This window comes from Melozone crissalis, unplaced genomic scaffold (genome assembly GCF_028551555.1).
Source record: "Melozone crissalis strain CALT ecotype California unplaced genomic scaffold, PUWL_Pcris_2 ptg000012l_1, whole genome shotgun sequence".
Classification (NCBI taxonomy): Eukaryota; Metazoa; Chordata; class Aves; order Passeriformes; family Passerellidae; genus Melozone; species Melozone crissalis.
In genome coordinates, this window is record NW_026535790.1 from 13,110,924 (window position 1) to 13,136,551 (window position 25,628).

The following is a 25,628-nucleotide window of genomic DNA, read 5'->3' on the forward strand; positions in this document are numbered from 1 at the left end:
GCAGCTCTGGGATCCCATTTCCCCAGGGAGGGACATTTTCCTGCACATGGAACTGCCAGAGCCAACAAGTACAAAAAGAGACAATTTGAGATTAAAATCTGCCATCAGAGGGGAAGTCTCCTCAGAGAAAAGAAGCTCTGGGTGGGTAGGAAGAGCTACAGGACACGTGGATGTGTTGGCAGCAGGGGTAGCAGAGGCAGAGGTGACTGTGGGGGACAGGACTGGCTCTGGTGGGCATGGCAGGGGGGGCACAGGGCAGCAGGGAGCTGGGGCAGTGGGTTTGAGCCCTTTGGAGGGATCTCCGTGCCAGCAGCTGGAGCTCCTTCAGCCTTGCAGGCTGGTGAGGGGGAGGCTCCATCACCCCACACTGCTCCACTTGTGAACCCTCTGGAGCCAGATGGCCCCAGAAGCATAAAAACCCAGCACCTGGTGGCTCATATTTGTGAGATTTACCCTTTTCTGTACTAATCCCTTGATGCTGATTCCATTTCCAAAAACCGTTTTATCAGTTCTGAGTGGAGTTTTTTGTTCCTTTTGGTGAGAGTTTTTTTTTGTTGTTGTTTTGTTGGTTTTTTTAGTTTTGTGTGTGTAAGAGAGAGAGAGGGTTTGGTTTCTGTGTTGGGTTTTTTTTTTTTTTTGTGATTTTGTTTTGGTTTGGGTTTTTTGTTTGTTTGTTGGTTTGTTTTGTTTTCATTTTTTTCCCCCTGCAATTTGTGTTATCCACTAGACCAGGATGCTCAATTCAGCCCAGCTTTGGACACTGCCAGGGCTGGGGGGGATCTGCAACCTGTTCCAGCACCTCACCATCACAGTAAAGAATTCCTCTGTGTATCTATTTTCCCTTTCAATGTGAACCCGTTCCTCCTTTCCGTATTCCTACAAATCCTGACCAAGAGCCCCTTCAAACACGGAGAGCTGCTCTGATATCTCCATGCATTTTTCTCTTCTCCATCCCGAACAGCTCCAACTTTCTCTTTATTTTTCCTTTTTCCCAAGTCCGGAGCTGCCTCCCGCTCATCCGCTGAGCCTCGGGGACATCCCGTGGCACGGAGTGGAACTGCACAGGCACGGGCGGGCGGGAACAGCGTGGGGCATGAACGGGGCCACCGTGCGCGGAGCGCGGAGCCAACATCGTGGCCGGACCGCGGGGCCACCACTGTAACCGGGACCGCGGGAATACCGTGACCGCGGATAGCGGAGCCACCGTGACCGGACCGCGGGGCCACCACCGTGACCGGACAGCGGAGCCACCGTGCCCGGACGGCGGTGGCCGCGCTCAGCCCGGCGACAGCGGGGACGCGCCGAGCCGGGGCTCCGTGCGGCGTTTCTCGTCGCCCATCCACCGCCAGCCGCGCTGGGCCCTGCTTAGCTTCGCAACACGACCCGCTCCCCGCCGCTGCGCGCGCGCAGGCGCGCTGGCCGTACGGCGGCCGGGAGGGCGCAGGCGCGGGGCCGCTCCGCCGCCCGCCGCGTAAACAAGGGCCCGGCGGGGATGCGGCGGGGTCGGGGCGGCCGCGGGGGTCGCGGCTGAGGGGCGCAGCCTTCCGGAGGTGTTTCCTCGTCCTCCCCCCGCCGGACGGGGGTGGCGAGGGCTGTCCCGTCATGAACTTGGCCGGGCAGAGCGGCGACGCCGGTAGCGGCCATCTGCTGTTCGCTAACTTCAACCAGGACAACACGTAAGGGAGGCTGAGGGGGCCCGGGCCGGGGAGCGGCAGCGGCCGGGGGGCCCTGAGCGGGTTTGGGGGGCCCTGAGCGGGCCTGGCCGCGGGCAGAGCGCGCTGGGGTCTCCCCGGTGCCGCCCCTTCCTGTGGCGGGGAGCGCCGCTGGGGCCGGCCCGTGCCGGGGCCTCGGGGCTGGAGCGGGGCCGGGGTCCCCCGCACGGAGGAGGGCCCGGAACAGCCCCCGGTGCCCTCCGGCTTCATGGGGAGCGGCGGGGACAGGGACAGGGACAGGCCGCTCGTGCCGGGGACACGCGGCTCGGGGGTGGCGGCAGCCTGGTGGCCGCTCTCTCCCCGGGGAAGTTGAGCTCCTGCTGGGGAGCATCGCTCGCTGTTCCTGGGAAGGGGATGGAAGGAGGGCTCCTGCTGCTCCTCGCTGATGCTCAGCCCTACGAGGGCCTGACGTGCACCCCAGACGTGCAAAGACTTCATCCAAAAGTTCCTCGCAGTTTTCTTATCCTACAGTTATTTTATTGGCACCTGCTATGTTGAAGCAGTGAGGCTTAGGCTTGAAGGTGTTTTTATGAGCCCGTGTTACTTTTGGTTTTGATTTAGAGAACAGGCGTTTCTCTGATCCTTGAAACTGCACTTCCTTGGGCTTGGGATGGCTCAAGCTGCACGTCTCACAAATTACTTAATCATTGCAGCATATTTAGATCAATTAGTGCATATTAGTTTTTATATGGGGTATTATAAAGCAGTATTTTTAATTTAGGAACTCCCTATTAGTTGGGATTGGAGCTCATTTAAAGAAAGATTTGATCATCTTAAATACCTGAGAAATGAAACTGGGGAGGGAGTAAGAATTGAGAGAGCTTGTACGCGAGAAAGGGGTTTTGTTTTAGGAAGTGAGTAAGAGGAAATGATCTCAGGTTGGCATCACAAAGTGTAGCCCACGTGTGTGGTGGAGGGTTTGTGTTTTTAACAGCTCGTTCTTTCTGCAAGCAGCAATATCTTGTCCTCACGAGGGAGATCTGTGCCTGTCGTCAGCAGCTCCTGTAGCACACGGGAGCTGTGAAGGTTATTTCTGCTGGCTGCCAGGCACAGTTACATCACAGCAGGAGAGACTCTGCCTTTGTAGGCTTTGCTGGGGTGAAGAGATGGGCAATTGGAGCCGGGTAGGTTTGAGACAAGAGAGTCTGGCAGTAAATAAGTTGTGGTAAATGATGGGGGAGCAGTAGTGCTCTGTGTGTTTGTGAGTAAATCATTATCCCTATATTGATTCAAGGCAGAGACTTTGCATCTGCTTTTTACATTTTTTCAGTGCCATATAGAGCTCATTCTATCCATATAAAACATGCCCAAGTTTTGCTCAGCTACCATTCATTTTTTACCTATTACTGGAAAAAAACCCCAAGTCACAATAACTAGGGGATTTGTCACCTCTTTCTTCTGCAGTTTATAAGGATCATATGTAAGTTTTTGAAGTTCAGCTCTGTTCTCCAGTGTGGCAGCTCTGCATTTTCAGTTGCTCTTTAGCTTTGTGAAGGTCTTTATGTACCTAAAGATCACTGACTTGTACCAAAAAAACACTTAATCTCAACAAGAGTTGCAGGTTGGCTTGAGAACAAAACCAAGGCAGAAATAACAAGAAAGCAAATACAACATAAACTTATCTAAGTGGGTTTTGGCTTGTACACCTTGAAATCTTTCTTCAAGGAGCATAAAGGTGATTCCTTTATGACTTGGAGTTTATAGGGAGAGAAAAGGGACACCTGGCCAATGATTTTATTCCTCAGTTGGGTGTGCTGCTGCACTACTTTTCCCATTTAATTTTTGTAAATAACTTAGAAAATGTTCTTTGATAGCTGGTTTGGTTTGTTGTTTTTTTTTTTTGTGTGTTTGATATTCTAATATCCTTTGTGTCAATAAATTATATTTTTAAAAAATACTATTTATATATAAATCACCCTGAGATGAGCTGATGAGAATTTTGGTGATGTATCTTTTATGTGAGACCGATCTGGCCCACAGATCTTTGCAATTCCAAGTTTTGGGTTACTAGATCTCTTGTGTCATTTTTGAATATTTATGAATTCAGGTATCTGATGTAGAAATGACAGAAATATCAAAAGGCTTCTGTTCATATTTTTGTCTCAAAATTCTGAGAGTAATTTAAAAGGCCACTTAATTTGAGATAAAATGGGATGGTTGATGATGTGGAATAATCTCTTACCAAAAGTGTCTTGAATAAAACTCCCCAAGAAAAGTAGTAAGTATAAAAGCAGTCTTGCAGATGCCTTTGTGAGCAGCTTCTCAGTGAAACACTTATCTGATGTGGTAAGGGGCCCAAAGACCCAAGTTGCATTCAAGTTCCTAAACTGAGTAGAATTTAGTGATTGTGTACATTCTTTAAACAGAAGTTTATTTAATTTTTTTTTCTGTTTCTCACCCATGATCTCTCCTAGTTTCTTGTTTGAGTGGAGGAACAAGAAGGCAGCCCTGTGGGTTTATAATATACTATAAATATATACTATATATATAGTATTATAGTATATAGAATATATATACTACATATTCCATATATTATTTTATATACTATAATATATAATACACACTATATATTTTATATACTATAATATATAATACACACTATATAGAATATATTTTATATATCTAAGAGATCACAGGTGAGAGGAGCTGTAAAGAACTTATTAGGAAAGCCACTTTCCCATGCTGGGCCTCAGAAAGTTCACCTGTTTTCAACTTTTACAGGTAACTGGAGCCCTTCTCCAGACAGGCAAGGTAAACAAATGTATATTCTTTCAGGCAGTATATGAAAGACAAGCTTTGTTTATGTCTGCCCAGTTAGTAGAGCTCACATCATGCTTTAAGGTGCTTCAGTAATTAGAAAAATTGCTGACAGACAAAACTGGAAAATAAATGACATGGGTTCATTGTTGTTACTACATTTAAAGCTTTTACCTTCACCCTAATAAGGTCCCAGTTCCACTCAGGTGTAACTGTCCTGCTTGCCTGCACAGCAGAGCCAGTTCCTTGTCTTAGGAGAAGATGGAGCTTGTTGCTGCTGAAAAGAAGTATCAAGCTAACTTTTCTTTGTTTTTGAAGATTTGGTAATTAGATACTCTCTCCTGTAGGAGGATGAGCTTCATGGTGGCTCTCAGTCTTGGGAAATTGGATTGCTGGTAGTTAGAATGTTGTCATCACAGAAGCTGCTGCTGCTTTTCCCAGCTGTTGCAATCCCTGGTGGCTGAAGCAGATATCCTCAATCCTGCTTTTTGTCCCTCACTTTTCCCAGACTTGGCTAATATTCATTCATGGATGCTGTGTGTAGGGACATTGTCTCTTGGAATAGTATCTGCATTATTGCAAGTGTTGTCTTGCCTGTTTATGCCACATTGCCCCAAGCTTTATTTACATGAGAGTTTTGAATTACTGGCTGGGACTGGAACTGTGCCTGAAAACACTTCACCTATAATGCAGCAGAAGCAGTTGCTTTGTGGCTTCTCTTTGATATAATGTTTTCATTAAGTAAAAACCCAGAGAAGGGTATTTTCAGAAGATCTTAGTGTGCTTGTTTTGCACTGAGCCCTTTTCCCCAGTGAATCAGTCATTGCACAACTTGGCATCAGTGGCATTCCCTGATTGAGAGGCAGAAGCTCCAGCTTGCAGATCAAAGTGGAGCAACCCATTGGAATTTGGGTGTCCCAACAAAACCAGGCAGTGGAAGCTTGTGGGTGGCCTTGGTGCTAGGTAGGTTTTACAGCTGTAAATCTTGAACAGTGGAGAAAAGCCCAAGTGCAGTTTGTATTACTTCTGGGAAAACTGCTAAAACTGAGCAGAGACAGGTTTATGAAAAATTAAACACCTCACAAACTCATAGAAGCTTTAGGTCTCATAAGGGAAGTGCTAATGGATTAGAAGTTTGTGACTTTTTAAGCAAAGCATAACTTCAAGATCCCAAAGCTTGTATGTATCTGTATAATAAGTAAAACTTTCAATATTTAAACTCTTGCACAGATATTCTTTGGAAGTGCTTACAAATGGTGTTCACATTCAGTTTGCACCCCACCCACAAAAAATAACCCCACCAAACAGCTTGTGAAATAATGCAAGTGGGCAGAATAGAGAAGTTTTAGTCATCTTTTTTTAAAATAAGTAATTGCGGGACAGCGTTTGGAAACAAAGTAGTCACTGCAGTTCTGAAAACAGACTTCTGATGAAAGGGGAAGAGGAAACCTTGTGTTTGGACTTCTAAGGAAAGCACTGGTGTGTGCCTTATTGGCAAGGATTTCTTCAGGCTCTGCTTTCATTTCTGTGTGGAGTTACACATTAAATATATTGCTCCATGCATTTCTTCTTTCCAATTTAATTCTGCCTTTTATTTCCCAAATAAATCAATTTCATTCTACACTGTGAGCAAATGCTGCTGTCTCTGTATGCACCTGGCATGCTCTGTGTCCCAGAAGCTGCATCCTCATCCCCTTATTCTGTGATGTTTGGATCTCTGTAGTAAACTGCTTGTGGTGGGAGGAGCAAGGGTTAGGTGCTGAGCATTCACTCCTCTGCCTTTGTTTCTCCTAGGTTCAGGTGTCCTTCACCCGTGATCCTTGAGGACAGGAGAGCTCTCTATTCCAAGGAGAATTTAAAGCTAAGCCCAGACCCAAAAAAGGAAGGACAGAGCGGCCCCGTAGCTCCCACCCTCAGGGAGGATAGCTGAGACAGACAAGCTGAGACACACAAGCTGAGACACACAAGCGTATGTTGTGTTTCTTGCTGTCGCTGCACAGGGCACAGCAGCTGAGGGGGGCTGGCCAGAGGAGCTGTTCTCACTGTGTGACCATTTGGATGGGATTTGGCCCAAGGATAGTGATATTTATTTGGATTATGGATTCTCTGTTGTCCCAGCCTGCCTGTGAAGTGATGAGCAGGCGTGGTCTCCTTTTGCTGTAGCAGATTTCAGTTGGAGTTTTCTTTTAATACAAGAATAATGGGAAAATCTCCTGTGGGTTGTCAGAATGTTGCTGACAAAAACACTGAATGTATGAAGTTCTGTATCTCTTTTCCAAAATAATGACCTTTGATATTAAGACATGCCCATGAGATGTTACAGCAGATATTTTGGAGGGGGAAATAAAGCAAGGTACATTTCCTTAGTAATTCCTTAGCAATTCTTATGCGTTCATTGATTTTTCTTTCATTATTATTATTATTTTCCCTCTCCTCATCATAAGCCAAAATGTTTTGTCTGTGGAAATTTACATTGGTTTTGAAATGAGATGGAACATTAGTATAATGAGACTGTATCATAATGAAAGTAGGCTTAATTAACCAGTTATTTAAAGCAGTAATGACTTTTAGAGTCATGTTTATGCTGCAGCTGCAATTGATTTAATCTTGGAGAGAGCTGCCCTTGTTAGGAACTTTCTGATTAATGTAGAATATTTCTGATTAATAGTTAAGGTCCTCTGTGATATGGAAAGGGAAAAACTGGTTTTCTTCCTTCTATATGTATATTAAAGAAACAAAAGCAAACCTTAGGATTCTAACCCAGCTGAAAAAACTTGTTCCTTTTAAAGAGCCAGAGAGACTGAAGCAGCTGATTTCCCACTTTAGGTGAGTGCACTTAGAGTGAGTGTCAGCATCTTCCAGTGAATGTGTGAAATCTCCCAGCGCTGTTTGCTTGATGAGGATAGTTTTAATTATTTATGGTAGTCACTCTTGAAAATACTATCAAGATTTATGTAGTCTTGGATCAGTCTGCAGCATTATCTCTGCAAAAAGGGGATAAACACAGTTCCATAAATCATGGCTGTATTGATAATTTTGTACTGAGGAGACAAGCTTCATGATGAAATAGCTCAGAGCCTACAGTCTAAATTGTGTAATAGAGGCTGCACATAATAGAGTTAAAACCCTCATGTGTATAGCATAATGTTAGGGAAAAAAAGCCATTTTAGAGAATATTTATTTTATTTTCTATTTCATTCTCTCATCAGCTTCTGAAAATCAGTGATTATAAAGCATAACACCTGTGCTGTAAAAGGAGCTTCTGATAAACCACAGCAGCTTCTTGTTGGCCACTGTCTATCTGAGCAGCATTGAATGGCTTATTGATCATATTTCCTCCCCATATGCTTGCACATTTTTGCAGAGGTGAGGTAATTTTGGCTAGGTCCTTGTTTTGTGGATTTGGCCATTTAGATGGCTGTGGGTGTCTTAAGGGCTTAAGTGTAATATCAGTGCAGGGGAAGATTGGAGATTTAAATCACTGTGATTATGCTGGTACAATTCAGCCTAGTGGGTTCTTATTACATACAAAAAGCCTTTTTCCAGTAGTTTCATAAGAAGTAATTTAAGAATACATTTTAAAAAAAACCAAACCAACAAAGCAAACCCTCCCAAAGCAAGACTGCTGTTCCAGAAGAAAAAGGAGTTATTTTGCAGTTACACTTGTACACTGAAATGGGTTTAATTATCTTGGCTTGAACTGCTTTATGTAAACAAATAATTTGTGACTTCCATCACCTCAGTCTTGAAATAAATAACACAAAGCAGTTGTCATGGTTGGAAAGGTCCATTCTGTGCATCTGCATTTTGGGTTCTACTCAGTCTAATGATTTTTATCATGTACACAATTCATGTTTGCCATTGTCTGCAGCTCCTTTGAATGAGGTATAGTCGTAGGGCAAGGAAAATTGGTTTCCTTGCTGCTTTCAGTGATGCTGTCAGTAAAACAGTGATTCAGCAGTATTCTGTGTTTAAAACTGTGAGGAAAATTCAGGAATCAGTTCTGCCTAGAAATACAAATAGCTGCTGGTGGGGTTCTGTGTGAGGAAATCATCCTGTGTCTTTTGTGGATCGTTTGTATTGCAAGGAGTCTTGTGACTCCACTTATTTTTAACTCTGTGAAGTGCTTGTTTATCTTTGCAAAGTGACAATTCTGGTGTCATTCTTTGTGAAACTTTCTTTTGAGGAAAGCAGTAGATGATATAAGAAAAGCTGACTCAGTGCTTTGTTTTATCAAGTTAGAGTTTTAGGGGGTTTTTTCTCATAATGTGAGTTTTTGTTGAGTTGTACAACAAAACCACTGAAGTGTCTTTGGTGATGAATCAGATGGAGACTGCTGAACATACTGATTTTGTCTGAAGGAAAATTAAATTCAGTATTTCTAGGGTGACTTAGAGGAGCAGCAACAAAATTTTGTTTTATGATTGCTTCTCTATCTTTAAGCCTAATATGCTTTTTTAATATCTTGGTTATTGAATCTGTGGAATTGAATCTCTTGCTTGCGTGGTTCATGTTTTAATTTGAAGGTTTAAACCTTCTCAAACATAATTTCCTAACCAGATTGTGCCAGCTGTATTTTCTTCTAGAAGAAAAGGTCATACCATCCTACAGAAGTTGATTTTGTAGCTTAATTTCAGAGGGTGAACTATATGAGCAGCAATTTTTAATCTTCTGGGTATGCTGAAATTTAAAAAAGACTCACTTTGGAGCCAGAAGTGAAAATACAGAAAGAACATGAAATCTAGGAATCTTCATTGTAATCCAAATGCTGTATTAATTGTCAGTGCATCTGAACTGTAGAGAATCATCTTGCTGAGTTCAAAAAGGAATTTTTGGCAGCCTGACTGGCACGGTTGGATTGCAGCCCTGTGTTGAATGGCTTGCCACAATTTAGGGGATCAAAATGGATTTTATTGGAATTTTCCTCCATGCCTCTTGGCAGTAAAAAATATATGAACTATAAGCGTACTAATGCACTTCTGTAAAACTGTATTGACTGTTAATTTTCTTTATCTGTGGCATAAAATCATCCTCCAGATGGGGAGGGGAAACAAGAATGAGCCATTCTCTGCTGCCTTGATGTGTAAAGACCTGCAAGACAGGCTAAAGGTTTTTCTAGCTTAAAATTTAAGACCTGCCTTTGACTCTGTCTGGAAAAGCAATTAAATGGTCTGTGAGCTAAGTGTGAAAATTGAGTAATGGAGGAAAGAAGGGGTTTTAGTCAGTTTTTGAATGTTCTGCTATTGTTCAATCTGTTTAACATCAGTCCCTAGCACTTTTCAGAGGGTGCCTCTGATCAAAGATTCACTATGAGTATTTGTAAGACTGAGACCTGACAGTGGGGGTGCTAGAACATCATCATGTAAAGCCAGAGAAAATGAGAGTTGGCAGTCTTTAATTACTTTTTTTTAATATGAAAACTCTTCTGGGATGCTCGGGGCCGGTTACACTGTAAAGAACAAAAATCCCCAGACAGCCCAGTTTAAAAGGTCCTGGAGGTCACCTCTAATGATGAGGCAATGATGTAATTGGTTTGCATTACATTATTCAAGTCATCTTCTCTCCACACTAAAGCTTTTAGCCTGTGTGAGGAAATCACCGGTGAGAATTGGGCAGTAGCTTTACTTTAGGCTGTGAACTCTCATTTCATAAATGTGAAGCAGAATTCCACACCCAAATTCTGTAATTCTGAAGCTGTTTGGTCTAATCAGTATTGAGGAAGCTGTCTGTGTCTGTTATGGCTTTTTTGGACAAACTTTTTATCACTTTCCTTACTGAGCTAACCCAGCTGGAGGTTTAGAACTGGGTAAGAATCTGTCCAAGGGTAATCACAGCTGATGGAGTTGATGTTCCTGACTGGCTTGTTTCTTTTGCAGGTCCCTTGCAGTTGGCAGTAAATCAGGCTACAAATTCTTCTCTCTTTCTTCTGTGGACAAATTAGAGCAGATCTATGAATGCAGTGAGTATCTATTTCCCCTTTTTTTTCCTTTTTTAAATCCTCTTAGTTGGCTTAATGTGAGAAGAATAAGAAATGTTTCACTTTTTCACAGGTTGTTTGAAATTGGCATAAAAAGAACCTTAAGTGTAAATATCACACAAATACAAAACGGTAATTGCAGACAGGGTAAAAGTGTGAATCAATGTTCTGTATTTAAATTTAGCTGGTATGGTACAAAATTTGGTAGTAGCTGAGAACTCTGCTTTTCTAATAATGTCCAGCCAGGTTATATAGCAGCTGAGTATAAAAATAATAATTTACTCATGTGAGAGAGTGTCTTTTGGGTCTTTATACTGGCTCTTGGGGCATGGAAGTACTAATATACCCTTATCAATTAAGAAAACAAAGCCTTAATTATTTTTTTATCCTAATATTTTCTGTTAGAAAATTATTCTTTAGCATGATAGCTGCAGGCTTGCTCATCCAAAAGGGTGAATAACTCAGATTCCCATAACTTCTCAGTAGTGATCACAGTTGAGAGTAGGATCTGAGGTGAAATGGAGGAGGCCTGGGGGAGAAGTGGTGTCCCCTGTTCTGTCAGCAGTTCACAGACTGCCCTTTTTTTGAGATGCTAATGGGTCAGCTATGAGTGCTATGCCTGAGTATCCTTGCTTTCTTGTAAACTCCATGTGAGCAGGTGGTTCCAGTTGCTGTGTTGTCAGCACTTACAGTGGGATCCCATGACAGAGCTGTGCTCAGGCTCCATTCCCAAAGTGAGCTGACCCTGTGGCATGTTAAGTTTGGAAATGGGGTGTGATTCAGGTCACCCATTACCTGGGATCACAGCCTGCTTCTGTACACAGTCAATGGAGAGAAGTAATTGTGAGGTTCAAATTAGGCTCCTGTGGTTGGATTAAATTGTGTTGTAGCTACATCTTCCTATTTGACTCATGGTCTGGTTGTACTGGTTAGTAAGTGGCTTGGACTCCATTTTCTACCGTGGAGTTTATGTACCTGACCTCTGCAGTATGCCAGGCACTTCCAGGGTCTGGCCTGGTGTCACCCCAGGAGGCTCAGTGAGATGAGTCCCTGTGTCACCCCAGGATATTCAGTGCAGATGAGTCCCTGTTACACAAGACACTGAAAAGTATCCTGGGAGATTGGCTGCACTGGGCAGGACTGCATCTTCTGGGGAGTCCTTGAGAGAAAAAGTACAGCTTGGACAAAGTGCCTTGTTCAACATCTTGCAAAAGCTGATAAAAGCAGCTGGAGTTGGAATTTTGACCTGATTCCAGTCTTGTCTTCAGATTGTTCTGGGTTTTGTATTGACTTAAACTCCTGGGAATTTTAAGTTGTCTGAGTGTGTGAAAGCTGAGCACAGAGTATGAGTTAACATTTAGTAAAATGGTTTGGGTTGTAAAGAACCTTAAAGATTATCCAGTTCCCCTATCCCAGGTTACTCCAAGCCCCATCCAACCTGGCCTTGGACACTTGCAGGGATGGAGCAGCCACAGCTTCTCTGGGCACCCTGTGCCAGGGCCTCCCCACCCTCACAGGGAAGAATTTTTTCCATAAACTGAACCTGAATTTCCCCTCTATGAGTTTTAGCCCATTACTCTTTGTCCTCTCACTACAAAAAATCCAGTGGTTTGGCCTGTGAAAGCCAGACAGTCCTGGTTAAAAGCAGATAGAAATATTGAGAAACCTTAATTTTCTTTGTATGAGTCAAATAATTTTCAGTCTTAGACTTGCAAACTGTGCCTGTTAAAACTTGATATGAGGGTGGAGGGCTTCCTGTGCATTGGGTACCTCCTTTCCTCAAGGAAAGGTGTCTTGAGGCCTCTCAAACCCAGTGCCTCCCACTTCCCAGTTTAGTTGAAGTGAGCCTAAAGACTTCTTGTGTTGAGTGAGCATTGCTAAGGACCCCTCCTTCTCTTCTGGAAGATTGATCTGACAACTCTTGTGTAGGTGTTAAAACTAAACTGCAGAATTTGCCTCAGCTGTCTTGTGCTTGAGAGAAATACAAAAAAAAAGGGAGATTTGGCTGCTCCCATCACTGACTTTGCTGTGACTGCAAATCTCCTGACTCCCTGAGCAGTTGATCCCACTGTAAAAACAAGCATTAGATTGGAGGGTGCTTTAGGGCTTAATGAATGCTTCTAACATGCTCATGTTCTTGGATTAAAAATGGAATAAAGGCACAGCTGATCATAATCTAGCTGGCTCTAACCAGCTCTTGTCTGTGATGCTACATGCTTGTGTTTATGAAGCTAATCTTGTTATGTGTTTGCTTGTTCTCCCCTCGCTGCTGATACTTAATTTGTTTTGCAGCTCTTTTTGTTCCTACTCTGTTTTGAATCTGAGTTTCTGGCAATGCTCAGTTGTGTGGTGTAAAGGAGATAATACTAATAGAAAAAAAAAACCAAAAAACCTGAGTAACAGCATTGCTATAGGGCTTTATTGCTGCTAAGCATATGATTAATTCAGGTCAGCTGAACATAGGATGGGCAGTATAGCCTGGTGCCCTCTTGAATGGTTGCTGTTGGGAAGCATTAATGACTTGGCAGCTGTGAGGAGATTTTATCTCTTCTTCCCGTTCAAGGAAGACAAAGGAGCAGAGGTGCATCCTGTATTTTAAAGTGAATTTAATTAAATGCCCATCACAAAGCCTTTCTTTAAAGGTAACTGTCTGTATTATAGTCTTTGTATGGCGAGACTGAAGGATTATCAATACTTTTGAGGCATTTGGCTTATTGAAAATTGTTTCTTCTGTCTGGTGGCTTAGTTGTGCTCTTCCCTGAGTGCCTTCCCTTCCCATCAGTGCAGCATAGGACAGCACTATTTCCATATGAATCCCTGCTGCTGTTCCCCTTCTGAAATTCCAGTTCTGCCTGCCTGGGAGGGTGAGAAATCCCAGAAGCTGTTTCTGCACACTCATCCCTGGATGGGGAAAGAAGCTGTGCCCACCCTGGAGCTGGGAGCAGTCAGACTGTGGGTTTGGGGTCTCTTAGTGCTGGTCTTCTGACTCTTGTAAAAGGATGTCACCATTTTGAAGGACTCCAGGCTTAGATGGAAAGCTGATAACCCATCCTGTAAAATACTTGAGAGTCTTTTATGTAGCTACTCTTATTCAAGGAACATGGACCTCTGCATTTCAAAGTCTCTGCATGCACTTATTGGAGCAGATTTTTGTATTTCTTTTTCATGTGTTTTGTGTAGTATCAGAAAAATGGAGAACAATTCCTTGAAAACAAAGTAATTACTAAAATGCATTATCCCTGTTGCCTGAGAAAATTGAATTTTCAAAGCCTCTGTGAGCTGTTAAGTCTTCTCTGGAAAAGTACCATATTAAATACAAGATGTAGATAAAAGTCAATTATGTAGCATGGAGTACTGAAAATGCAGAGTGTAAACCTGCTCCTTTTTCATAACTAGGCTGTTTCTCTCAAAAAAATGTAGGACATTAAATATTTTGTGTTCATTTTCTTGAAATAACTGCCCAGAAAAAGCACTTTGAAATCAGGCATGTCCCACACTGATGGCAGTGTCATATACTGAGAATGTTGAACAGACCTTTTTTCATGGAGTTTCTGTCACTGCTGATGGGAACAGTGTGAATTAATTACTTAATGTTTCTCTTGGCCAAAACAGAAGCCTTCAGAAACAAGCTTTTTTGGGTTGGTTTTTCTGTTGTTTTTTTTTGTTTTTTTTTTTACTGGCAGTTTTATGATTTGGAATGTGTTAAGCATTGAGCTAATCCAGAAGCTGACTCCTGAAAAATTTGTTTTGATGGATCGAGGCCAAAGGCTTGAGTCACTTGTCTTGATTGGGGTCTGTAATCAAAGGGCAGGTGTAGCCAGTGGCTGTGAGAGCTGCAGAGCATGGTAAAACTCTCACCAGCTTCTCACTGCCCTGAAAAATGTGTGCACTGTGTTCCTGGGGTTTTGGAAAGGAGTTCATGGGATGGAGATGCCAGGATAACTGGTGGTGGGACTTGGCCTCCTGCCAGCATGGCCCAGTGCTGTGCTCTGATCAAATGCTCTGAAATCAACTTTGCCAGAGATCCTGGACTCTCCCACCCTCATGCTGTCTCCTCATGTAGGGATTTGTGTTCCTCCTTTGTTTTCAGTGCTCCCATAGTAGAAACATTTGGCAAATCTGATGTTTTATGGCTCTGCATGAATGCTGGGCATCAGTGATTCCTGCACAAATTGCTCTTAGAGTCTGTCAGGTAAAAGATGGTGTGTGTGGAAATGCTAATTGGTGGCTGCAGCAGTCTTGTGGCAAATGAGTTTCACCAGCTTCTCTGAGTTCTGTAACCTTTCTTTCTTCATAGAGGGGTAAATGGAAATGCCAAGGGTTTGGACTATCAGAAACGCTTTCAAGCATAATGCAGCTTTAAAAAGAAAACCCAAACACATGCACAAAAAAAAAGCCCAAAACCCATTTGCTTTCCTAGATTCTGCAGAGATAAAAGAAGACTGTAAAATTCTGGAATTTTACAATTTTCTGGGTTTTGTAGCTTTGGGATTTTTTCTGGTGGATTCTGGGCATGGGGAGTAGACACTGTTCTGAAACATAAACTTGTGTGTCACCTTGGGAAAGGGGGAGGAAATCTTTGGAAATCATCACTCACTGTGTAGATTTTCTGTTTTAACAGCCTATCCCACCTTGACTCTGAGCTGTCGTGGCAGAATGTTTGTGGTGTTAAACTGTATTTTTGCATAGACTGAATCTATGATTCTATGATTTTCTTAGACAATATTTCCTGTTGATGTGCATCATTCTTCTCCCCTGAAATGTCCCTCTGTATTTTTCCCTTGTTCCTGTGATTGCCCAGCTGACACAGAAGATGTGTGCATTGTGGAGAGGCTCTTCTCCAGCAGTCTGGTGGCCATAGTTAGCCTTAAAGCTCCACGCAAGCTCAAAGTTTGTCACTTTAAGAAGGGGACAGAGATTTGCAACTACAGTTACTCCAACACCATCTTGGCTGTCAAACTCAATAGACAGGTGAGTAGTGGTTCTACCTAGGTGGAAATGTGGGAAAAGGGGTTGTGGATCTTACACTAGCCCTTCCTTTAGTGACAGACTTGCTATTTGAAATTTAGTAGTGCTTTTCCAAGTGTGCCTTGTGTATGGCATCTCAGTACTTCTATTTGGTTAAGTATTTTTGGTTCTGTGTTTATATATTTACTTGGGGAAATACCCTGAGTAAGCTGGGCATGCTTTGAGTGGGAGGTTGGACTAGAGACCTCCTGAGGTCCCTCCCAGTGTGAATCATCCTTTCATCCTAATCTGAAAGTATGTGAGACTGACATTTTCTCTTCAGGTCAAAATTTAAAGTTATCTATTAAATTGTTTTGGTTATAAGTGCTGCATGCTGAATTCCTCTGAAAAAATAAAATCTAAAACATGTCATGCAACTGGAAGCATAGTTTGCTATATGACTAAATCATTAGTAGGCTCTTCAGCAAGTACAAACTTCTCTGTCTTTAACCAGTTCATTCACACTAGAGAGAATGGCATCTGGAGGAGAAAACCTTAATGTCTGACTTTGCCCCCAAAAAATGAGCGTGGGAGGAGGGGTTTCCTGTTTAAAGTCATGAGAGAAAGAGTGGGTAATTTAATTTCTGGCACAGGGAGTTAGTGTAAAATGAGTAATGTCTAATTAGTCATCCACATGTAGTCTACAAAGTAAATGAGATGATGAAGAACTTAGTTTAAAAAAAAGGCCATTCACAAATGATTATGGCTAAGTTATAGGCTTTATGAATGGTTAAAAAGTCTTGTCTGTTTTCTCTGTTTAGCAAAAGCAGAAAGTAATTTCCATTATTCCCACATGTAAATTGGTACAGAATAAGAATTAAGTGAAGGTTTCTGGCTTGCTGACTTAAACTAGTAATGGGAATTCAGTTTGCACTGGTGAGGTTGAGGAAGGTGGGGTGCAGTGTTTGTGTCAGGAGCTGGATCTTGTGTATCTTGTGTCAGATTCTTACTTTTCCCCATCAAGTGGGTACAACTTCTCTATTGGAAGAGAAGTTGTCCCCACCTACTGCATTTTGGGATAGAATTTTTTTAGGATTGGTAAATCCATATGAACTCCATTTCCTCATCACCATTTTGTCCTCTTTCTCTTTTCTAGAGGCTGATAGTATGTCTGGAAGAGTCTCTTTATATCCACAACATACGAGACATGAAGGTATTACATACAATCAGGGAGACACCTCCCAATCCTGCAGGTAAATGTGATGGTAGAATCAGCAGAACTCTGAAAAATGCTTTCTGTGTCAGAGTATGAGGATCTCTACAGGGAGCTGTGATGCTGTAAATTCTGCTTTCAAATACAATAACAAATATGAGTGTTGTCTGAAAGCCTACATGTTAGATCCAGCTGAGAACAAGTAGCAGACTCTGCCCTAAACTGCATCTTCCCAGTTATTTGGTCTCCTGGAGTGGATGTGTTGAAATGTTAGGAAGAAAACAGGAGAGATAAAAGCTGGATTGTGACAGCACTTGGTGTAGTTAAAGACTTTGCCAGGTTAATGCTTTAGGAGTCATGGCAGACATGGGAGGTTCTACTGTTTAATCAGTTATTGTAACCCTATTGGTATTATTCCTTTTCTGTATTATTTTAAACAAACTTATGCTAAATAGTTGCATATATTGCAGGTTGACTCTGAGATTACTTATCTTTGTTTCTGTTTCTGTTGATAATTTGAATTATTTTTGTGACATTCAAGCACAGAATCATAAAATTTTACTGCATAAGTCCTGGAATTTTCCTGTTTCTAATTCTGTTTCTGCATCCCTTCTAGGGTTGTGTGCTTTATCAATAAACAATGATAATTGCTACCTGGCCTATCCAGGAAGTGCAACTATTGGAGAAGTACAAGTCTTTGACACCATCAATCTGGTAAGAATCTTTGAATGCTGTTTCCACCTCTAAAGATGCAGGTTTTGGGAATTTCTTAACTTGCTTAACACAGAGGAATTACTGGACACAGGTTTGTGTGGAACAGTTTGCAGCATCTCTTGCTTCACAGAATATCAGCAAAGAAAATACAAGTGCTGATACTAGATTTGATTGAGTAGAATTGGGCAAATGGGTGGAACCAAGTAATTTCTATTTGAATTGTCTTCCTACTGCTTGTACTCTCTATGTATATGCTTCAGTGATAATTTTATGTACTTAGTTACTGAAAAAAATATTGAAGCTGTTGTCCAGAAATTAAGAACTGTATTTGTCTTGAATGTGCTTAAATATGCAGTCACATGCAGCTTTTAACCTGTACTGTTCTAAGGTTCTCTTTTATTGATTCACTGCAGAGAGCTGCCAATATGATCCCAGCTCATGATAGTCCCTTGGCTGCTTTGGCATTTGATGCAAGTGGTACTAAACTTGCCACAGCCTCAGAAAAGGTAAGGGAGCTTTTCATTGCCTTTGATTGCTAACAGTGATAAAAATCAAATTTGTCATTAAATATTTTAAGTGTGCACAGTTCCATGTGCAAGTGCCAGGAAGGAGGGCTTACAGTTAAAATGGGAAATCTAAGTTAAGATCTGTTAATGATATTTGACACAATTTCCATGCTGTGAAATGTTGGATAATAAGGTTATTTAAATAAAACATTTTAATCTGGCTGCAATTAGGGCAGTCCTCTGAGTGTTTCTCCCTTTAGTGCAGGATACTTAATAGAAATTAGTTGTCTTGTTTTGATGCTGTCTTCCTAATGAAAACAGGACAGTTAAAATCCAGATAGAGAGAAGTGCCTTGCTAGTCTTTGGCATGTGATGACAAATTGTTCATGTAATGTGTGTAAATTAGGGAGTCTGAAGCCTCTGCTCTTTGAGTAATAAGCTTAGACTATAAAGGTATAACTGATTGCACCTGATAAAGGCACAACTGTACTTGTCTAGTGTGCTGGTTTTTCGTGATCAAATATGATAAGAAGGGCTGGTTTTGATGCACAGCTTGTTCTCTGCATTAGTAGCTCCCACCTCTTGTTTCTGTACTCTTCAAACACATCCTACAAACAAGCTCCATAAATACTTCATGTAGTATCTGGGCTGCATCACAGCAATGAGTTAACAGCAAAGTGGTTTGCTGCTTCTGATTGTGCTCACTAGAGCTAGTAATAATGAATGAACTTGAAATGGAAAATGATCTGTTTCTGGTTTTTCTTTGCAGGGAACAGTAATAAGAGTGTTTTCCATTCCAGAGGGACAGAAACTCTTTGAATTCCGAAGGGGAGTGAAGAGGTAAAGTTCAGCTGGGTTAATTACCTGATGCTCATTCCTTATGGTTGATTTCCAGTACGTTCAGCAATTGAGCTGGCATCCTGATTTTTTTTGCCTGTTTTCATCTTCATTCATCCCTGCATGTATGCTCATAACACTTTCAGCTTGAATGTTTTCCAATTTCCTTCCTTTGGACTTGACTATTCTATAAATCAATCCTGTCAGAATTGTACTCCCTCTTGCCTTTTAAAATTTATTGGTGAGGGAACTTGTTTAAAGTGGGTCACCTTTTGTAGGATATATTGTATTCTTATGGAAATTGGAGGCAGTACATCTAATATTCTTACTCTCTTCTAAATCCTTCTAATGCTGTGGCCAGTGATAGCCATTGTGAATGGTGTTGTGGTTTGTGGCAGCAGTAACTCTGTGCTTTTGCTGTACTTTATACAGGGTAACACTGAGTTCAGATGGTTACTAATTGATCCCATATCTGGTAAACATCAAAGCTGAGCATCATTAATCTTGTGCTTGAATAGCTTCAAGAAATTATCAGAGAATTCAGAATGCTAATTATTGAAGGGTGTTTTTTGTTACTTGCAAAGTAGTGGTGACTTTAGAAATCTTCTTAACTAAGCCAAATAGTTTGACTTCCTTGTGTTTCTTCTCTTTTTTCTTTTTTGCCAGGTGTGTGAGCATCTGCTCATTGGCTTTCAGCATGGATGGCATGTTTCTGTCTGCATCCAGTAACACAGAGACGGTGCATATCTTCAAACTTGAGACTGTGAAAGAAAAGTAGGTTTCAAAGGTGCCTTAGAATTTTTCAAGGAAAAGGATTAAAAGTTCTGTACTCAACAGAATGAGTTCTCAAAAGTGTGGACAGACTTCTTTTGAACTTCTGCTTTAAAGTAAAGGGCATAAGAAGTCACTTATGAATCAGCAACTGCAGCTGAGCTGTGTATGGTTCTCCCACTGAGTAGAAAAGGTGTTTTTCTGCCAAAGAGAACTTGGCCATCCTTCACAGAGGAGTGTGGAGCAGTTTTAACATTTTCAGTTACGTTTGTTTCACCTCCTCTGACATCCATATGGGGAGAGCTATGTCATCAGTGCCTTCCAGCTGCATACAGGGAGCTTTAAAAGACACCAAGTTATAAAATCTTCCTATTTATGATTTGAGAGGACAGCCTTAATTCAATTTCAGTGGAAGTTATTGGAAACAGTTATTTGCTTAGTGATAAACAGATTAATAAAATCCTGAAGCATAATGCTTTCCAGTAGGTTCTGCTCTTGTGTAATGGATGTTATAAAATGCAGTCTTATATGCAGAAGTATCAGTTTACAATCAAACATGCTTAAATAACAGGCTGAGGGTATTGGAGGACACATTTTGTCCTGTTGTATAAATGAAGTGTGGTAGAATTCTCAATTAGTTCTTTCTGAATTAGTATTAATTATTTCTGAAGATAAATAGCTGCTTAATATCTTTTAAAATAAAATGTTTTCAGATGTTTACACACTTTTCTCTCTAAGATGAAGGCAAAGTGGGTGACTTTTCTCTTCTGACTTGTAGACCTCAGGAAGAGCCTACAACCTGGACAGGTTACTTTGGAAAAGTGCTGATGGCCTCCACGAGCTACCTGCCCTCTCAAGTGACAGAGATGTTCAACCAGGGCAGAGCCTTTGCTACAGTCCGTCTGCCCTTCTGTGGGCACAAAAACATCTGTGCACTTGCCACGTGAGTACAGCAGGGAGCCTGCACTGCCCACCCTGCTGGGCTGTTTGGACTCTGGACGGGAAAACACAGCTTCATCTGCAGCAGAGCACTGCTCACCTGTGATCATTCCAGTTGCCATTTCAACGTGGCAGAGCCAACACATCTCAGTCCTATGAGAGAAGGAGAAAAGGGCATAATGTTTGGATATATATTGATAGGAATAGCCCATTTCTAAGTGTTGTTTAAAGATGTCTTTTAATTTTGAAGCAAGAATATTGAGAACAGACCTGTGGGCTTTTATGGCATTTGTTTCCATTAGTGCTATGGGGAGTGATGGTGTATGTTGTTAGTGAATTGCAAAATTAGGCAATCCAGCCTAACCATTAAAGAAGTCTTTGAAAGCAAGTTCATATAATTCTTGTATCTAAAACAGCGTAGCATTCATTAAAGTTAATTTTGAAGACTAAATCTAATCTTTTATGCTGTCTTCCTCAAAGGCAGGTCCCATTTGGCACAGCTACCAAAGCAATAAGCTGAGCAGTAGTAAACTTACTTTGTGGGGGTTTTATAGTTTTTATGCTAAATTGACTTAATGTCTGTACTCTCACTCCTCTGATCTCAAAGCACCCTTTAAGCAATAATTAAGCTTTGTAACATTTCTCAAATAAGTAAATCCTTCCCGTTAGAATATTTGTCTCTGGAGCTGCACCAAGCTTGATAACAGGATGGTAACTTCTGAATCTGTTTTACTGAGTTCTATGTAATTGCTTGATTCCTGTGGTATCCTGTTAGCCCCAAAATGTGGTTATGCTATAAATCTTTTACACACAGCTCTTTCCTGGGTGCTCTGACTGTTAACAGCATTCCTTGTCCAGGAGCTAGTGTGGAAAATAAGCCTTAAAGTCATAGAATCATTTAGGTTGGAAAAACCCTCTGAGTCTAACCATTAAATCATGGGAAGGGAGGAGAGCATGCTTTCTTACGTTATTTAATAATCTTTTATATAATAATCTGTTATTAAATAACTTCTGCTCTCAACCTTTCTAGAATCCAGAAGATCCCTCGTTTGCTGGTGGGAGCTGCTGATGGGTATCTCTACATGTACAACTTAGACCCCCAGGAGGGAGGCGAGTGCACACTAATGAAGCAGCACAAGTAAGTCCATGTTAGCTGAGAACTGTTGTATTTTATTTCCTCTCAAAATCCAGTTGCTTCTCAAACTTAGTTTTTTTCTGGAAAAGTCTAACTTAGAACAGCTCATTTCTTCAAAGTAATCTTTTTTCCAGACCTCTGACATGAATGAGTAATTTCAGAATCCCCCTGAGCCTTCCTTCCAGGTATCCCCTACAGCAAGCACTGCTTTACCAGCAGAAACTGAGCCCTGTCCCAGTGCAGGGAGGGATCAATCACTGCTCTCTCTGTGCTCCTGTTTCCTCTTGGCACTTTGAGTTGAGTTACTTAAACAAGAATTTGAAACGTGTGACACTGTCCTCTTCATCAATAAATGAAGTGGTTACAAACACGAGAAAGATCTTACTCTGACTTCACAGAGGGGAAACTGGTCTATGAAATTATCCCTGTTCTCTCTCTGCTGGCGTCCTTATTAAACTTCCCTGCCTATAGGCCAGGCAGGTGTTCTGTAATAGTACTGTAGAACACTTGAGAAATAGGACAATGCAGTTTCTCAATAAGGGTTGGCAGGAAGAGCCAGGATAATACAGTCAAATTACTTCATCAATCATGGAATTAAAGATAATAACTCGTGATGATAATTCAGGTTTGCAGCTTTGGTCAACCTACAATTATAGTCCAAAATCATACATTTATCTGAACATTTGAAGACATGACCTCTGCTTAGAGATGAAGTGAAGCCTCATAGAAGCCTTTACCAAGTTGTTAATCTTTGAAATGCTCTAATACTTTCTCTAAATGGCTTTCTAGTATCTGTGTAAGAAGCGTTGCTTGTGTTGTGACAGAGCTCAAGATAACTTAAAATATTGCTGATTGGGATGGGTTTTTTTAATCATGCAGTCTTGTTTTGAGTCTTCTTTTCCTCCTATGAGCTACTAGGATTTAGATCCTGATGCTGATGAGTCTTCAGAGAAATACCAAATGTTGTCAGGTGCTTTCTAGCCAGGCCTCTGGAATAGAGGGACCAGCTTCCTCCTGTTGCCTTTCCACATACATTATACTTGCACACCAGATGAAATATGTTGCTGTAGCTGCCAGCTCAAGCTGTTTTGTGCCCAGGCAGCTCACCTCTCCAGCTAACCCCTCTCTTCTGGCAGGCTCGATGGCAGCATGGAGCCCGCCAACGAAATTCTGGAGTCTGCATCGCACGACCGGCCCTTGGTAGCGCAGACGTACAGTGCCGCTGTGACTAAAGGTACATATGTGCCTTCCTCACCCAGCAGGCATGGTAAGGAGAAGGCTGGGAATGGGGCAGGGAGCACCTCTGCCTGTTGCTTCCTTCTAGATGGCTGCGTGAGCTGGTCCACGGCCGCACCGAGCTTTGCGTAACCGCGCGCGCGAGGTGGAGCCTCGGTGAGCAGTAGGAAAAGAGCGCTCGTGGTGTGCAGTAGCTTTCTGTAGACGGGCCACTTGTCTTTGCTGCTTTCTGGGTAGAATTTTGGCTTGAGTTGTGGTTGATGGCTGTAGTGATAGTTTCAATATTTGCCACGTGGTTTTGAGGCAGTTCTGCACCCAGGCCTTGTGCAAAGCATCTGAATAGCACTGCTCCCTTTTCTAAGAAAAAATTTTATGAAAGGTTAATAAATGCTGCTATTGTTCCTTTATGGGAACAGTGACCTTTTAGCCTGATTCACTGCTCTGATAAATCAAGAGGATGAGAACTTGGTTAATGCTGCTGCTCTCCAAGTCAGTGGAGCTTTTGCCATGTCTGGCACCCAGGTTATTGTCTCGCTGCAAAGGGAGGGCAGTCAGCACAGGCCAACATCTGCACTGCACTGCATCAGTGGAGACTGAAAACAGTAGCTGCCCAAAGCTCCAGTATGCATTGCACACACAGAGGAGTTTAATTTTGATCATGAACTGCTCTTGGCTTGGAGGAACACAGTCATGAAACAGAGTCATGATAAAAACAAACATAGGGTGGCAGTGAAACTATTTGAAGTAATGCCTGGTAGTTCTGCTCCACGCATTCACTCTGGATCCAAGCCTTAGTTTGTTGCTGCTGATTCCCCAACTCCTTGTTCCTTTCTCTCCAGCCTATACGGATGACCTGGGTGCTGTGGGTGGAGCTTGCCTGGAAGATGAAACCAACTCACTTAGATTGGATGAAGACAGTGAGCATCCCCCCATGATCCTTCGGACAGACTAAACTTGGACCTGTGAACTCACTCCTGAAGCAGAGAACACTGGCTTAATGTTTCCTGAGGAATCTCGTGTTATGCTGCTATGAACTTTGACATGAGTTGGGAGAGAGGATGACAGACTCTTACAGTTTTAAGTCGTAGCTGTAGTTCTAATTCTATACAATTGGAAAAATATATGGTTTTCAATTCAGTGGCTTTTAATCTTGCTTATCTATTTTAGCTGTGTTTATTTTTTTTTTGTTGCCAAAACCTGCTGTTTGTGCAGCCCTCAGAGCCTACTTAGCTTTGCATGCATTCATGTGCCAAGCAAGCATAGGAGGGGGAGAGAGAGAGAGAAGCCACTTTATAACAAACTCAAGTTTGTATTTTTTTTATATATGTATATAATATTTAGCCTATATAAGGAAGGAGTAGAGAAGTGGTTCTGGAAGCTGAGACAGTTCTGCACTGACAAAGGTCCAAATGGGTTCCTGTGCATGGGCTTGCAGGCATACCTAGTGACTGACATGCAACCTCTCAAATGCAATGGCCTGTTTTTTTTGGGTTCTCCCTTCCCTTTCCTGGACCATTTTGTTAATTAAAATTCCTTCTGAATGTTGTGTATTTGTGGGACTGTTCTGTTTGTTGGGATGGAAAACTGGAAGTGTTTCCCTGCTTAAGGATATAGAATTTAGAAAGTGCCTTTACAGGGAAGGAAAGGAATTGCTGCAGGAAGAAGAGCTAGAATGAGGGAAGGATTGTTGGAGAATCTTGTCTGTACACCTTTGGTGCTTGGGTGTCTGCAGCCTGTGGTGGCTGATAAACTTGTGGGTTTTTGAGAAAAGACTTGGAAAGCACTTTCTTTCTTTCCTGTAGATTGTCCTGTTTTCTTGGCAGAGTAGCAATAACCTTTTTTTATACCTGTGTGAATTATCCAAAGCAAGGATTCTGTCAGGCTGGAGGGAAGTCCCTGTAGGGTTTGGCAGCCCCACTCTATAAACAGCCTTAAAGTTTCCTGCTAGAAGGCTCTCAATTCCTGCTTCTTCTCAGTCTGGGGCTGAGTATCCTGCTCTAATAGTGAAAGTTCTTGATTTTTTTTCAGATTCTGATGTAAATATAAATGATTTTGCAAATTTAATTTACTTCTGGGTTCTGTATTGCTACATAACAATGCTTTTCTTTCTGGTTTTTTTTTTCCCATTCCCCCTCTCATCAGAGTACCTCTTATAGATCACTCAAGGACTGGTGTAGTTTCTTTGGCAGTTTTGGAATAAATCTTTGACTGCCCTGACACTGACTAGGGCTTTCCAAGGCTGAGCAGTGCTGCAGACTATTTTTAGGGTTGTAATGTGCCTTCTCTTAAGTCTTGGATAACAGTTATTGAGCAAGTGATTAGTGAAGTACTTGGTGAGTGTTACTTCCCTTTGCCAAAACAAGCCTGCTTTGCCTTCTGTGTAGCAATGTGGGTTGTTTCCTTTCCCTCTACTGACTGCTTGCAGAGAAGTAAATATCAAGAGAGGCAAGGCAGTTGCAGCTCTTAAGAGGAGGACAGAGGCTGAGTGCTCCAGCTGCGTGTGAACTCCCTTCCACACCAGGCAGTGATGTTCTTTTAGGATGGGTACATGAACGAGTCTTCCCTGGAGCAGTAGCAGGCAGTGGGCTCTGTCCCCAGAGCCCTGTGTGGGCAGATGGGATTCCCCTGCCTCCACAAGGACAAAGAAGGTGACAGCCCCTGCCAGGAGGGCTCTGTCAGGGAGGCTGCAGTGAGTCCATGTCAGTGGAAGGTGTTTGTACTCAAGTGTGTGTGGGAGAGAAGGGATCAGCTTTGTTTATTCACTGCAAACCCTTGACTGTCCTAAGTAGGTGGTTGGAGTGGCTTGTGGTGTCCCCTCCAGAACCCAGCAGGATCCCAGCAAACCCCTGAGTCATGCTGAAGCCTCACTTGGTCTCTTGACTTC

At 42.2% G+C, this 25,628-nt stretch overlaps 1 protein-coding gene across 2 annotated transcripts; it reads left to right on the plus strand.

Annotated features, from left to right (window-relative positions):
• The first annotated feature begins 1,468 nt into the window (after positions 1-1,468).
• WIPI2 (WD repeat domain, phosphoinositide interacting 2) lies at positions 1,469-24,294 on the plus strand. 2 transcript variants are annotated; one of them, XM_054270811.1, is made up of 12 exons: positions 1,469-1,676; positions 10,346-10,428; positions 15,248-15,417; positions 16,550-16,646; positions 17,223-17,320; positions 17,734-17,826; positions 18,596-18,666; positions 19,330-19,437; positions 20,213-20,377; positions 21,404-21,511; positions 22,645-22,775; positions 23,584-24,294. In XM_054270811.1, exons 1-12 carry the CDS (start codon positions 1,603-1,605, stop codon positions 23,694-23,696), a joined length of 1,311 nt encoding a protein of 436 aa, XP_054126786.1. In that variant the 5' UTR covers positions 1,469-1,602; the 3' UTR covers positions 23,697-24,294. The 2 variants fall into 2 exon arrangements, with proteins under 2 accessions (XP_054126786.1, XP_054126787.1); XM_054270812.1 differs by having other exon boundaries at positions 22,645-22,742.
• Positions 24,295-25,628: the final 1,334 nt, after the last annotated feature.

Coding starts and splice junctions, on each gene's coding strand:
- WIPI2 (XM_054270811.1), top strand. CDS start 1,603: ATGAACTTGGCCGGGCAGAGCGGCGACGCCGGTAGCGGCCATCTGCTG. Junction 15,418..16,549: donor CTGTCAAACTCAATAGACAG/GTGAGTAGTGGT, acceptor TCTCTTTTCTAG/AGGCTGATAGTATGTCTGGA. Junction 20,378..21,403: donor AACATCTGTGCACTTGCCAC/GTGAGTACAGCA, acceptor CAACCTTTCTAG/AATCCAGAAGATCCCTCGTT.